Source organism: Belonocnema kinseyi, chromosome 2 (assembly GCF_010883055.1).
Source record: "Belonocnema kinseyi isolate 2016_QV_RU_SX_M_011 chromosome 2, B_treatae_v1, whole genome shotgun sequence".
NCBI classification, from domain to species: domain Eukaryota; kingdom Metazoa; phylum Arthropoda; class Insecta; order Hymenoptera; family Cynipidae; genus Belonocnema; species Belonocnema kinseyi.
In genome coordinates this window covers 81852936-81869433 of record NC_046658.1, presented here as the reverse complement: position 1 = coordinate 81869433, position 16498 = coordinate 81852936, and the positions used below count along the sequence as shown (strand labels likewise).

Sequence of the window (16498 nt, the reverse complement as noted above, 5' to 3'; positions counted from 1 at the left end):
TATATAACTTTTTTATCATGTACGTTATTGAACCTTGCAAAGAATTGATGTTGACTATCGCTAAAGGTTGTTATTTATCGTTGCTAGGAAGTTATATTAATCGTTGCTAAGGGATATTATTTACCACTGCTAGAGCATGTTTTCGAAGCATTTCATATGCGCTTCAGCGAAAGAAAATGTTTATGTCTGTACACTCTATAACGATATCAACCTCGTCATATGAGCTCGTGAAAAATAGCGTATGAAAAGAAAATTCTATCTTCTTCTGTAAAGACAAATTAAAATTACATTTTAATAAACATGAATGTCCTTAAAAAAGAAAACTTATGAATATCCATTTTATATTTCAAAGAGAAACATTTTTCTTTCTCTTTGATCTCTTTGATCTCTTTGGTATATTATGTGTAAACTAATAGAGTTCGTGATCTGCAAGTTTAGAACTCGCTGACGACAGCAAGAAGAAGATAATTAAGTTCGTATACTTATTGCCTTCTCAGTGTTAGTATGTAAATGTTGAGGAGCTTCCAAGGAAGCAAGAGATAATAAAGTGGAGAATAGAGAAGTTCATAAGGAGGTAAACGTTTGATCTATAAGGGTAAATCATGATAAAATCCATCAATAATGTTATGTAGTTAGAGTAGACTTAAGCTAAGTAGCAAGAAGATAGGCGAGATATACTTTGTTTCAAAACTAAGGGTTAACCTAAAGTTAAAAAGCATTATATTGTTCACGAAAAAAGATTAACATTTTCATTGCAATAATTAACTAGTAATAAAGAAACAAAATTGTTTTATCAGTTTTTATGTTCAAATGTTATTTTATGTGTGACAAAAATGTCTAAAACCTTAACTTTGAAACATTCAATTTAGTTATCAATTTAAAATTGTGAAATTTTAGTCGTTTTGAATATAAAAATATTTACATTCTAAAGTTTCCAATTCTAAATTATTCAATTTTAAGCGCTTTAATGAGAATTGTAACCATTTCGTTTACTTTGAATTTTCAAACACAAATGAATTAAAATTGTATTATCTCTAAATGAAAGCGTTTAAAGTTGAATAATTTATCACTTATATTTTTTAAATTTAAATAAATTTGTATTCAAAGCAATCGAAATTTTTAAATTGAAACTCAGAACTAACTAAGAATTTCCAAGGTCAAAGCTTCTGAAATTTCCATGATATAAAAAGTTATAATTTTATATAAAAACTTATTAGAAATATTTTTCTATGGTCAACAAAAAAATGCATCTCTATTATAAATGTGAAAGAAGGAGAATTTTCTAATTATGCAAAGAACTTAAAATTACATTTATTTCAAGGAACTTTCAAACTAAATTAATTTTCAATCGAAATAATTTAAATTAAAAAAATTCTGCTATAGAACGTTGGAAATTAAGCAAATCCAAACCTCATTTAAAACAAAAAAATTATAGGATATAACGTTGAAAATTACAAAGAAAATATAAAAAAATATCGCTATATATGGTCCAAGAGTTTGAAATTGCACTATTTTTATCCTTCATATTAAAATTTGTTTGTAAGACAATATTTTCGAATTTAAAATTTTAAAGCAAGAAATAATTTTAAAGGACTCAAAATTAAAGAATTTCAGAATCGCGCAGTTAAAAATATAGTTTTCAATTAAAATTAAATTAATTTAAAAAATGAGAAGTATATTATTAATCAATATCATACCATGTAGTATCATATGACATTTAAAGCGACTAGATAGTTTTTTATAGTAAAATATGTAATAACTACAAAAAATCACTGACATTTTCACCGTTAAAAATTAAAGAATTTTAAATATTGTGAAACTTAAATATTTCATTATTTTTAAAACTTTTATAATTAAATGCTTTCTCATGCAAACTTTTCAAATTCATTAACTCTAACTTAAAGCATTAAAAATAAATCAATTCCAAGGTTTATTAAAAAATTAAGTATTCTTAAATAGGGATTTTAAATGTGAGTAGTTAAAACTAATTAATTTTTAAATTTCGCTTCACAATTAGTTCTTCTAAAAACTTTAAACATAAAAGCTCCAATGCGGGCAAAAAATTAATGTATTCGAAGATTAGTATTATTAATACTTTATTGGAAATTTAAAAAACGATTTTTTTATTTTTTTTATTTCGTGACATTTATGATACTTATTAATATTTATCCTAATGTTTCTAAACCTTCCTAAATAATACCTTTATCTATTAATTTTTATTTAGAAAGTCATGTTCTATTTCACTCTTCTTCTCATATATAAAGTTCAATAATAAATAATATTTCTCTAACTTTTAAATATATTAAAAAAATAGAAGAGATTTGTTTAATTATTTGACCTAAACTAAAAATATGCATCAAGGGCATACAGGAAAAAAAGTTTGGATCGAACATTAAATGCTAATAAAGGAGAAAAGAATACAGTGGACAAAGAGATATAAGAAATTACTTTGAAATTAAATGTATGGAACAGTGTGACAGAATTTCATAATATTATATATCAAACCTATTATTAGATTAACTGACCCCCATTAAGCTCTCTTCCGGATATGACAAAGCTCTGATGTTCCGGTGCACTGAATTCACTAGCAAGCTTTTCAAAACATCTGCTCTAGAGGAAAGTACAATTGCCATTATCAGTTTTATTAATAGCAACTGCAATCTGAAACAAAGTTTAAAATAATATATTCCTATATTATCAAACCATACAATTTTCACACTATAGTTACAGTGCTAAATAATTTTAAGGTAAAACTAGAGAAAAGGACAATTCCCTTCGATTTTTTTTGCGAATCACATATTTTATATATTTGCTTCACGCTGAACTCGAATCTGAGCGAAAACATTATCGCTCTCTTACAGTTTTTGAAATTTGGAAAATTCTTACGCTCGAAAATGAAAATATTCTGACCAATTCCATTTCAAATTAGGCAAAATTTAAAGGAAAGTAGAGGTCATGAGGTCATAAGGGTTTAGTATTTGGACACATCATTCTATGGTGAAAAGTAAAGGAACCCGTCTTCCACACTTATATCAAAATTCAAAATTTTTTTTGTATATCTATTACAATCATTAGGCGGCTGTTTTTCTTACATTTTTAATGTGGCTTAAAAAATGAAAAAATGCAATAGGCATTTTCGAGAACAAAAATTCTCGATATTGAAAGATTCGATATTAAAAGATAAATTTTGATAATCTATTTTTATCAAATAAAAATTAATTTTAGTATCTTTAATTAGGAGAATGTTCAGACAACCCGCTTGTGAATTCCTTTAAAAAATGGTATTCCTAATTTTTTTTCGCTAAAGAATGATGTCATTTTCCAAGTTTTAAGGAATAAGAGAAATGGGCGGGGCTAAGGTGAAGAAGAATTGGTGTTCATGTACACAGGAGAAATAAGGTCAATGAGAGTGAATTAGGGTGAATTAAAGTAAATCTCGGCATTTGGGGTAGAAACATTCGGAGAAATGATCATTGTTCTATAAACAGATTGCACCGACAAATGAGGAAAACAACTTAAGTATGTATATAGAAAGCTAAATCAGATAATTATAATTTTAGGATAAAATAAAAATAGCAATATTACGAAATGATAATAAATTAATATTAATCATATTTAAATGTGGCACGTTATTAGCATACGTTAATTTTACATTTTATAGAATTCCATGTCTTTAACATGAAGCTCTTTTCCAATTAAGCAAATGTTTTATCGTTGATTTTGAAATTATTAATTTTGCACCTGAAATCAAAATGGTTTAATTAAAAAATTGTAATGCATAATCTGAAAATCAATTACAGTAAAACTCTTCTATAACCCCGATTTCGTGGCTGACGGTTGGTTGCAACTGACTAATTATAGCCTGCTCCGCTTTTGTTTGTTCACGCCTGACTACTCGCCTTAGTGACAGCCGCAGATCTCGCGCACCCTGCGCAGTAACTGTTACACCTACATGCGGCGCGGCGCTAATTCTCGAAAAGGCTATAGAAGGGAGGGCTATCGAATTACAGTGATTTTTCTTATCGTAATCACATATTTTGATAGAAAAATCCACAAATATAATTGAGAAGGAAACGTTGAATATTGACGGATTCTTCTCAAAATAATAATAATAATAATAACAGTACTCGATTTCATTAATTTACTTTGAAATGGTTCAATTATTCAATCTTAAAATTTGAATTTATTAATTTTCAATATTCCCAGTTAGAAAACTTACATTTTTTAAGTTTTTAGAATAATTAAACTTCAAAGGTTAACAATATTTAAAATTAAAAACAACATTGATTTTTCTACAAAAATCAAATCTCTAAGTAAGAAATCTATCGAAGAAATTTGAATGTTACTTGATACTATATGGTATGGTATTTAGTAATAATGTATTTATTATGTCAAAAATGAATTTAATTTCAATTTAATATTATAGTTTGAAATGTGCAATACTAAAGCAGTTGAATGTTCAAGGCATTTAAACTGAATTTCTTTTTAGTTTCGCACAATTATTCTATCAAATCTTTACAAAAAAGAAAATTTCATATTGTAAGGCTTGATAGTCAATTTTAACTTGATTAATTTTAGATTTGAATATTCTAAATTGTTTGGTGTTAATTTTCAACGATCAAAGCTGTATGGTTTTTTAAATAGAAGTGTCTCGTCACATCATCCCGAAATGCAGGATGAGTAGTTAAATATTCTTCATAGACTTAGCTAGTCGTCCCGAATTTTTGGGAGCAGTAGACACAACCTTTATAAATTTCTTGAAACCGTATAATATCAAATTAAAAGACTTTGTATTTGCATAATTTTTAGTTTAAAGGATTTGGCATTAAAAGCCAAAATAGGCTGTTTTCAGCTTATTTTTTGGACCTCGCTAGCTACCAGGGGAAAAATATAAAAATATGATTCAGGTATTAAGTTACTCGTCATTGAAAACCAAAGTGAGCATCGCTTTTAGCAATTTTCAAAAAATTACCCCCATTTAATGGTTAAAAAGACATCAAAGAATTTAAAAATAAGAAATGTCACTTATTTTACACATCTTTTTTCACATAAACCCCTTATCAATGAAGAAAATACGTGATTTCACTTTGGAAAGTTTTATTTTATAGAGAAAATATAATAAAAATAATTTTATAGTTAGTGCTATTTCCTGTTTTTTAAATTGTTTAAGGTGTTCGCAACCCCTACATAGGGGTCGTACGGGCAAATTTCAAAATTAAAGGAAAAGAAAGAAAATTGATGCTCATTTTCGTTTTCAATGACCAGTGATTTGATCCCTGTAATATATTTTTATATTTTTCCTCAGGTCGCTAGGGAGGTCCAGAAAACAGGCTAACTTTGGCGTCACTATTTGAAATTGAAATTAAAATAGTTGAATTTAAAAAAGTATAATGAACAATTTAAAAACTGCTTATTTTTTAACCTGTTGCATTTGCTTATGATTAATTTTTAACGTTCCAGATTATAATTTTATTTTTATTTTCATTGTTTCACACTTAAAATAACTTTTTAAATATTTTTTAAAATAATTAAATTTCAAAGGTTATATTTCATTTTTTATTTTAGTTTATAATTTTTAACGCTTCTAATTAGAAATAATAAAATGTCGATTTCTTTCAATTTTAAGTGATCCAATTCTTCCCATTCCAATCCAAAAATGTTAAATTTTTATTATTTTGAAATCATCCTATTTTCGAAATTTCAATCTGAAATCATTCAATTGCGAGATTCTTTAACTCAAAGTGAAGCAGCTTAATTTTGAAGGCTTTAAATGAGATATTATATCATTTTAAACTTCTTTATAGTGAAATTAACTACTTTTCAAAATTTTAATAAAAATTTGTGTACCACACTGGACCGAAATAGCCACCTTGTTCCCCTGAAAACAGGGGCGAAAGTGGCACATATTTCCTGTAAACTGTATTTTCTGGGCGAAAGTAAAATTTGCAGGGCGAAAGCAAAATTAGGGAGGAAATGAACATTATCGGGGCGAAAGTAAAAATTAGTCGATCGGAATTTGAGTGTCGAATTGATTTGGTATTTGCATTAATTATTCTATGCTACAAATGGAGGAACTCATATTTAATATTTTGTCAAAAAATCTATTTGAATTTGTTACAATCATTTGTATATTGCTTGCAAATTTCCAAAAATTGACAGAAAGTTCTTTCAAAACGCAGTATTTCCGAATAAGCATATGGATTGTAGATTTTTTTCTTTTATGAAACATGAAAACTCTTTTATTTTCGATTTCATGTTTCATAAAATCAGCAGCTTTGAAAAAAATATAAGCAGAAAAAAAGGCGGGGCTTTCCAAAAAATCTTATTTCATTTTTTCCTCGAATCTTTAAAATATGGAATGAAAATTTTCTGGTAAATCCCACCTTTTTATATTTTCAAATATTTTTAAAAAGTTTCTACTACTATAAAAAATCCACCCTGTTATTTTCATGCAGGCAAAGTTTTTTTGAGAAATGTTATTATTTATAAATCTTTTCTAGTTTTTGTTTTTTTATTTTGACTTTTTTTTTAAATTCATTGACTAAGGAAGATGGAAATTTTCTATTTTTTCAAAAAAGTTGGGGTCAATGTCAAACGACGATTTACCGTGAACAAGCAATTCATGAAAAACGTGAGGTTTTTGAGAAAATTGAGTTTGAAAATGTCAAGAAATAGCAGCATCCATTTAATTTTTTTTTAATTCAAACTTTTTGCCGATTAATTAAAACTGCAAGAATTTCTACATCGAATAAAATAATAAAATCCCGATTGACTACGCGCATTCGGAAAACACTGCTTTTTGAAAAAAAAATTCTGTTCATTTGAAAGAATTCGCAACTAATCTTCGAATGACTGTAACATTCGAAACAATTTTTCGAACTAACTCAGGAATACGCCTTTCTTTGTTTCGACCATGAAATGATATATCCAAATACCAAATCATTTTGACACCAAGACCTGTACTTTTCTCTAAATTTTGCCTATTTTGAAATGTAATTGGTCTGTAGAGTTTTTAATTAGCATCATTCACGGTTCAACCAATTATTTTCCCATTAAACTATAAGACAAAATCAAGGGGAAATTTGTGATGAAGTTCAGCAATTTCCGGATAAGTAATTGACTCTGTGTGTCCAACTTAATTGTGTGGGATCATAGAAGTCGTAACCACGTAGAAGGCTCCTGTCAGCGTGAAATGACAAGAACAAAGGAAAGAAATCCGACAGACCAAGAGGTAAAACGATATTTCAATTCTCATTCTTTCAACTATTTTTTATGGGTAATCCACATATACAGCGACGAACAGAAGATAGAAATGGAGGATTGAAAGAGGTTTGATTGTAACTGGGCGAGAAGACCAGAGAGAAATTGCATTCTCTCTATCACAGACACATACACACTTGCAAATACTATTACATTATTGGATTCAAACAACCAGATTGAATGAAGGAAAAAATTATCCATAAAACTTTTCTTAATTCGAAAACGAGATCCTGCAAGCTATAATTTTGATTTACCACTTTCAGTTTTTTAATTAGAGGGATGGTTGAAAAGAAGCTGCTGTGGTCTTGTTACGATAGGGAACGGTGAGTTTTTGAGTAATGTTTTTAAATATTTTTTATTTTTTTAAAAACTGTTTATTTTTTAAAATCTTTAAAAAAAATGTTAACGTTTTAATAAAATAGATAAATTTTCTCGAGATTCCTAAGAAAATATAGTGACTTTTTAGTTAAAAAAATTAATGTTAAGAGCAAAGTAACAAATATTTCATAACATTTAAAAAATATTCAGAAAATTACTAGACAGAATAAAAAGAATTCTTTTAAAAAATTCGATTTTACTAAATTAGAAAATTTGAAAACATTCGTAAATCTGGAAAATTTTCGTGCAAATTTTTTAATGTTACGAAATTTTTTTATTTAAGGTAATCTAAATTATTTAAAAACATAATTAAATTTTTCGAACAAATTTAGAAGAAAAAATTGAAAAGATTTGAAAAAAATTTAAGCAAAGTACAGATTTTTTAAGATTTCGAACGAAAAATTGAAAGTTTATTTCAAGATTTTTGAAGGTAGCAAAATAATTTTTAAAAATGTTTTGAAATTCATCGGAAAATTTTATAAGGATTTTTTACATTAAATTTAAAAGAATATTTTTATATATTCTAGAACATTTCAGAAGATGTTCAAAATTGTCAAAAAAGAATCTGGAACATTCTAAGGAAGTTTTTTAAAATTTTGCATTGATTTTTGAAGATTTTAAACATCCAAATTAGAAGCTTTATCCGAATTTCAAAAGGTTTCAAGGGGATGAAAAGATTTTTTTATGGTTTCTACGAAAATTTCAAATAATTTTTATTTTAGAAGCTTAGAAATGCATTTTAAATTTGAAAAGATTTCGAAAAAATTAAAGCAAAGTGTAAACTTTCAAAGTTTTTAAAATCAAATAAAAAATTAATTCTTATAGAACATTTTCAAGAAATATTCGAAATAAAATATTTTTAAAATTATAAAATTATCGATAATTTGAAATTCCCTAACAGGAAAATCCAAAAATAATAAAAAATCGGCAGGTTTATAATAATACCGCAAAAATATGTTCAGCAAATAATAGTACTTCATTCGATTTTTTAAATTATTCAATAATTTTTTTAATGTTTTTATTCGGTTGTAATTTTACAAATAGATTGGAAATATTGAAATACTTTAAAAAAATTTCGAAAATGTATCAAATAAATTTTGAATTTCTTGAAAACTTCTAAATGTCCTTAATATCTTTGCAAGCTATAATTAAAATGTTCAGAGTCATTATTTGAATTTTTTATTTTGAATTAATAATTATAGTTCTCCTCAAACCAAAAAACCATACACACAAGCAGGAAAAAATCTTAATTTTTAGGATTAAAGAAATTTCATATGCCTCCCAAAATTATTTTTATTAGTATTATCTACAGTTTTTCATATTAAATGAAATTTAAGAATGTTCATCCCAAAAATGAAAATTTCGTTTATGTTATAATTGTTTTTTTAATTAGCAAAATTGAGAGTTTTTACGATGCATTCAATTTTTATTAATTTTTTTAGATTCATGTATTATATTTCTTTATTTACATTGGAAATGTATAAGGAACAATTTCTTTAGATCATGTAAAAATGGTTTCTTCAACGTCACATAATTTACGTTTTTTGGATTAAGCCGTAAAATCTTAGTCCGTAAATACTACTGCTGTAAATTCTAAATAAACTTCTTTTTGTTTCAATGGCATGTATTCTACTAATTTTCAAAAATGCTGGTCAACCTTACACATCAAAAACATCAAACTCTGGAAATGAAAATGAGTTACTCTACTTGTCTTACCTATAAGAAACTTTTTTTTTAATTTAAAAAAAGTAACAGCATTGGGACATGAAATGGAAATACTCTTTTTACTATTTTATTTAGTAAATTTTCAGCTCTAGAAATTTTCATTTTTCAAACTTTTTCATCATCGGTCGAGCCGTTTTTGGAAAAATGTATAATTTTTGAGATACAATTATTGCAAATGCAAATACCCAAACATTTATTTCCAACTTTTATAAACATAATCAATTTTCAAATAAATATCTCCTATTGAAGAAATTAAAATTAGATAAGGATATGAACTCTGTTTTGAATTTTATACAATTATTGCCTGAGTAACATTTTGAAAAATATTCCACAAAACAATAATAATTTTGCATAAAGTAGTCTAAAATAACAAAAAAATCAAAATGATTTTTAGAAAAAAAAAATACAAACAGATGTTATAATGGGTATTTATAATAATCTTATGAACAAATAAAAACATAAAATCTCCTTAGGAAAGATGCGTTCTTTGAAGTATGAAAAAATACAGAAGCGAACAATCTTGTGATAAGCCAGTAAGCATATTGCTTAAAAGGATATCAGTTTTCTAAAGGGGAAATTTTATGTAAAACATGTTACTGAAAAAAGAAGAAAATAAGTAAAAAGAGTTAGAATGACCAACATAAAACGGATATAGTGTTGTAGCAAAGTGTTGAGAAAAAATGTATTTATCAATATTGAAAAATCATTCACAATAAAAAATTTCTCTTTTATTAATAATGTTTTTTTCTTTTCAAAAAAAAGGTAAAAAATTAATTTAGTAAACTGCAACCTCTTTCTATTTATAGTCGTTATTTGTGTAGATATTACAGATGCGTTTTGCAATAAAATTCTCCGAATTGCTTTGTGAAAACAAACAATACCATAAAAAGCAGATATCTTTTCTAAGAATTACGAATTTACATTTTGAATTGAATAGCCTTCTGCCGTTAACATTTATCACACTTAAAAAGTGGTATGTTTTATTCTCCTGAATACCTTGCAATTTTTTTTAATTTTCATGAATTTTTGAATCGAAATCTTCAAAAAATCTCTTTAAGTTCAAAATTATGTTTGTATCCTTTCAAATTTTATAAAATATCTCTTAAACTCACTCGGGTTTTTTCTAAACTCTTGTAATCCTTTGAAATTTGAAATCATTTGAAACGTTATGCATTTTTTTAATTTTCTATTAAAATTCATTTTTTTTTTTTTTGATAAAACATCATTTGAAAATTTTCCAGGAATATTTTCATAATACAAATTAGTTTGAAATTTCCCTGAGAATCTCAACATAAGTTTGGTATCCTTTTAAAACCTTTGAAGATTCTTTAAAAGCTTCTAAACATTTCGCTCAAAATCCCCAAAAATCTACATTTCATTTTAAAAGTTTATCAATCTTCTCAATATTATTGTAAATTATATTCAAATATATTTAAAAAAATATTTTATCAGAGATTTCTAAAAAGAACAAGGTGCAGATTTTGGAACGTGCTGGAAAGAAATGGAAGCGTATGGATAACTTCAGAAAGAACTTTCTATCCTCAATTTCTACCAGGGACTTGAACACTTGAAATACGATCAAACAATTTGACGATTTGTATCTTTTGAGCCTGTCTGGATGTCGCCACTTTAACGCAACTGCCTTAGGATTTGACATAACTCAAAGGAAACGCCGTTTCAAGACCTCATTCTGACTGAATACATTAAAGAAAAATCTTCCGGTGCTGCATTGGAGAAAATAAGATTGTACTTTCAGATTATGTTTATACCCACAATAAGATTTACCTAATTCTAGATTTTTTAAGCTTTAATTTAATTAGTATAGGTGTCTTTCTGCTTCAAAATCAGTTGGCTAGCAAGATATAGAGATAAAATTTAAAGAAAGAACTAAAATATCCGTGATTTCAAATTTTCATTTTATTTCTTGCACATAGAGAAAGGTTTACAATGATCTAAATTTTCGAATTTACTTTTTGACATATTCCAAAATAATTCAACAAAAAGAAGTCAAAACAATAATTTTTTAAAATGTTTTTTGAGAGTTTTAATAGGATTTTTAGCTATATCGGTAACAACTATACGATATCTTATATATTTATTCGCGTCTTCGAGAGGCATCGATTGACCTATTGCTGAAATTTGTATGACCTTCCAGTACCGATTTATGAAATTTAAAAGAATAGTTTATTCTGTTAATATAAGAAAAACTTGTTTAAAATTCAAAATACAACAATATTATATCTAGTGCATTTGTGCGCATCTCCGACACGCATCCGAAATACAGGACTGTGTCTGACATTTTTATTCACGTCTGAGAGACGCGTCGAATGATCAATTGAGGATCCTATTATAACCTCTCATGTCCTAGAATTACCAATTTATAAATTTAAAATATATATTACTTACTTTTATATGAGGGAAACTTTTTTAATGTTGGAAATACAAGAGTAATGTCGATTATATATTTTTTGCGTCTTCGAGACGCTTCGATTGCCCAATTAAAAAACATTTCATGGCCTTCTTTAACCTACTAATATCGCTTAAAATTTTTGTTTTTGCTATTTACCTTATTCATAACAGTATTTATTTTTATATTGGTAATATAACAGTACCATATTTGATGTAATTGATCACGTCGTTGAGACGCATGGATTAATTTGTTGAAGAACTTTCGGTCGCGATTCTTGATAAATCAACATTGACTTATAAAGTTAAAAAAAAGTGTCATTGTTTCTATAAAGAAAATTTTAATTTTAATAAGCATCAAACGTTTCTCAAAATTTAATAATTTTTCTATAAATTTCAAAGAAATTCACAAGAATTCATTGTTTTCATCAGATTTCAAAGATTTAAAGTGATTTTCAAATACTTTGGTGATTTCACAGGACTTCAAAAATTTCAGACGGTTTTAAAGAATTTTCTTGAATCTTGAGTTTATAAGATTTCCAAGAATTTCAAGAATTTCAAGGGATTTGAAAGCTTCCGAGGTTCTTAGACGATTTTTTATGTGACTGAAAATATTTTTAGGGATTTCAAAGGATTTGAAACATTTATCAGGTATTGTAAAATATTTCCAGGAACTTTCAACAGGTTTAAACTTTTATTTATTAATTAAATATTACTAATAAATATCAGATAAATTAAGGAAATTTGAAACGAACCTTAAGACATTTAAAAAATTTCGAATACATTTGTATTAGATTTTAAAAAATTGAAAGGATTCCAAAATATTTTAGAGTATTTTTAACTACTTCAAGGAAATAATAGAGTTCAATAAATTCAAGGTTTTCAACGATTTTAGAGTATTTAGAATGATTCCAATGGATTTTCATTGTATTTCCATTTTTATTTATTAGTTATATATTTAAAATAAATATTAAATATATTGAAGGGATTTCTAACAACCCAGGGTATTTTAAAATATTTTAAGAAATTTGTAATAGATTCAAATAAATTGAAAGACTTTCAAAGGATTTGAAATCTTTTAGGTTGTTTTGAAGAATTCCAAGGAATTGAAAATAGATTACATAAATTGAAAGTATTTTAAAGGATTTGAAATATTTTAAAGTATTTTCAAGGATCCGGATGAATTTTTAATATAATTAAATTAGTTTTAAAAAGTTTTAAAAGATTATTGGCATATTTTTTAATATTTCTCAAGCTTTCCAAAAAGTTAGATAAAGTGAGGAGATTTAATATATATTAGTTCATTTTAAAAGATTGAAATGAATTTTCAATAAATTAAAGGATTTTTGAAGGCTTTGTAATATCTTCGGGTATTTTCAAAGACCGCAATGAATTTGCAATAGATTAAAAAAATTAAAAGATTTTTAAAAGTATTTAAAATATATTTGGGGTAATTTAACAGATTTCTAGAAATTCACAAAAAACTTAAATAAACTGACCATATTTGATATATTTTAGGGTATTTTTAAAGATTCCTAAGAACTTTCAATAAATTTACAATATTTCAAAGTATTCAAGAATATTGTAGGGTGTTTTCAACGTTTCTAAGGAATGTTCAATAGATTTTACTAAAATAAGAGTATTTCAAAGATTTTAGGGCCTATAAAAATATTTCAACGAATTTTTCATAGACTTCAATAAATTGAAGGGATTTCACACATTTCTCACGGGATTTTTAATAGAATTTCTCAAGTCAAAGGGCTTTCAGAAATTGTTCGGCTATTTTTGAGTGTTTCGAGGCATTTTCCATGGATTTAAATAAATTTAAGGGATTTTTAGGATTTTCAAGCATAACATGTTGTGGAATGAGTATGTTATGAAACAAAAAATGTATGCTTTTAAAGCATATTTTCAGTCTTGCATTAATCTATTAAGGGGTTTACATTTAAAAAATAGATGTTTTTATTAATATGTTTTAGAAAGTCACCTCAAAAAGTGATTATATTTCTGATACTATGAGAAACAAGAAAAAAGCTTTATCAAGTAATTTCGCACCATGTAGCACCCTAAATAATTACATAATTAATAAATTATTGTCCATTAATTAAAAATGTTGAATTTTAAAAACCTTTCTATTAAAGAATGTGTACTTACTTTAATAAATGCAATTTCATCGTAGAGAATGATTTTCTGGTAGGCGTATCATCAAGATGAGCTCAGCACGAACTGATGTGCAATAATCCTTAGCATATTGCATTGGAAAAAATGTCTTCTACATAATTGACAAATTTACTTTTCTCTTATGTTACTTCACACCGTCTCCTTTGCCGTTATCTTACTCATTTTGGCAAATATGTCTCCCACAACGATTGACTTAACTCATTTATTCCGCTTGAGTTAATAAAAAATATCACCTTAAATAGTGGGTAGGTTCAAATATTGTTGAAGTTTTTCATAGTTATCCTGCTTCTTAAGTCTTATGCGCCATGAAAATAATCATCACTGAAATAGCAACGTGGTTCATGGGGGAAGCAAGAAAATAAAAATATTTTTATTAAATAAAGTAATTTTTGTTTTTAAAAATTAAAGTGATTTAGTTAGTGCATCTGATTAGTGTAAAGAGTATGGATCTTACAATAAGGTTGTGATCTAGCTTCAGTATCTAGCTATGTAATTGTTCTGTACAAAATTCGTCTTTCTCAGCATGAAACTCGCTTTAGATTAAAATTTCAACTGAAATTACGTTTTTCATTAAGACTTCTTTTTTTTGTTCGAAATTCAACAATTAGATTTGAAAAAATAATAATTTGTTGTTGTTAAAAAGTCAACGGCTAGGCTGAAACATATGATTTTTTTAGTATTTAACCTTTTTTTTTAAATTCTACAGTTTGTTTGAACATTAACTTTCTTCTGTTAAAAAATTGAATTTTCAGGTTAAAAGTTTAACCGTTACATAAAATATTCCTCTTTTTGTCTTAAAGTTTTAATACCATGGTAAAAATTCTACTATACGGTTGAGAATGTAACGGTTTGTTGAAAATTAAATTTTTTATTGAGAATTAATATTTCTCCGTTCAAAATACAACTACTTTGTACAAAAGTCATCTTTTCGGATTGAAAAATTAACTATTTCACAAAAATGCATCTTTTTCTCTTGAAAAATCGACAATTTGGTTAAATTTTTTCGTGGATTTTTTTTTCTGTTAAAAACTCGTATTTTTGTAAAAGCAACTGTTTCGTTAAACAATTTTTGTTTAAGGATTAAACTTTTTGATTAAAAATTCATCTTTCTTGGTTAAAAATAAACCATTTTTTCGATAATTCATCTATTTAAAATGCAAAATATCTCGAGTAAGTATTTACTTAGTAATTTGGAACCTATATTGATTTTTTTACAGAGAAATTAATTCCTCAATATTCATAAAAATTGTCCTATTTTTTTTAATTAATTAGAGCAATGTGTTATTTGTAATGCAATTTCAAAAAAAATATTGTATACTACAAGGTACCATTATCTACACGCCTGTTTTTTAGCTGCTTCTAAATTGCCTTAATTTTCATAATATTAATAGAACATTTTTCCCTGTAACAGCGCGAATAAGAATGGAATTCTTCGAATAAATATAACTGCCCTAGGGTGCAGCGTTTTTTTAAATCCTAAAAATTTCAAAAATAATTAAATACTTATCATTTTTAAAAAAAATTGTATTCATCATATTTTAATAAATGTTTGTAATTTTTCTAAAAACATTATTATTATTAATATTTTATTATGTAGTAAGTACAATTACTATTTGAAATTTATAAACTTCCTCGCATCAAACTCTATTCACAGGTAGGATCTAAGGAAAATCATAAAAATATCTGAACAATTTAGCATTTTATTAATTTTCAAAAATGCGAAAAATGTTGATTATTTTCAAGAGTTAAAATTTTTGTTGCAAAAAATGTAAAAACCTCCGATATTATTATGCAAAAAAATCCCTTCTAACTAAAACTACGAGAATAGCATTGAAATCCTTGAAATAGTTAGAAATCTTTAGAAATTATTTCCTTCATATTCATTTTAAGATGATAAAATCGATAGAAATCCTTTGAAATAAAATTTAGTTTCTTTCCTAAACTTTTCAAGAAATTCATGAAAATCCCTTCAAATGTTTGAAAATCATAAAAATCAATTAAAATAAGCAGAAATTATTTTAGAATCCTTTAATATAAATTAAATGTATTCGTTAAAGTTCCCTACACACACACACAAATTAAAATACCTAGAAATCTTTTAAATCCTGTGAAATCCTCGGACATTCGATCAATTTCTTTAGATCTTGGGAGATTCCTTAACATTCTTGGAAATCTTTGGAATTTCTAAGAATCCCCTGAAATTTATTCAAATTCAATCTCTTGAAATTCTTTGTAATACCTTTTGAGATATTTCTTTTGAAATACTTAATAATCCTTTAAAATATGTAGATATAATTTGGAACGCCTTGAACCTAAATTAAAGTAAACTTATTAATTAGGTTCTCTTGAAAATAACCGTTCAAGTCCTACGAAATCTTAAGAATCACTAGGAATTCCGGAAAATTTAATATCACTTATTTTCCAAATTATTCTAAAAATCCCTTTAAATCTTTGAAAATTCTCGAAAAAATCTACAAAATTTGTAAGATTCGAACAAAATAAGTAAAAAGAATTTTATATACCTTGAATATAAATTATATTAAAATTA

At 26.0% G+C, this 16498-nt stretch overlaps 1 protein-coding gene and 1 long non-coding RNA gene across 2 annotated transcripts in view; one reads left to right on the top strand and one right to left on the bottom strand.

Moving 5' to 3' along the window:
* The window catches only part of LOC117167017, a 34570-nt gene extending 20574 nt beyond the window's left edge, over positions 1 to 13996 (bottom strand). The window contains exons 1-2 of the mRNA XM_033351566.1: positions 13924 to 13996; positions 2526 to 2661 (exon numbers count right to left, since the gene is read on the bottom strand). Of these exons, the coding sequence (XP_033207457.1) occupies positions 2526 to 2661; positions 13924 to 13943 (156 nt within the window). The 5' untranslated portion in view covers positions 13944 to 13996. The remainder of the gene's footprint in view (positions 1 to 2525; positions 2662 to 13923) is intronic.
* Positions 6930 to 11871, top strand: LOC117167021. Its single transcript, XR_004466346.1, has 3 exons — positions 6930 to 7231; positions 7294 to 7583; positions 10816 to 11871. It is a non-coding gene; the product is annotated as an uncharacterized LOC117167021 (long non-coding RNA).
* Positions 13997 to 16498: the final 2502 nt, after the last annotated feature.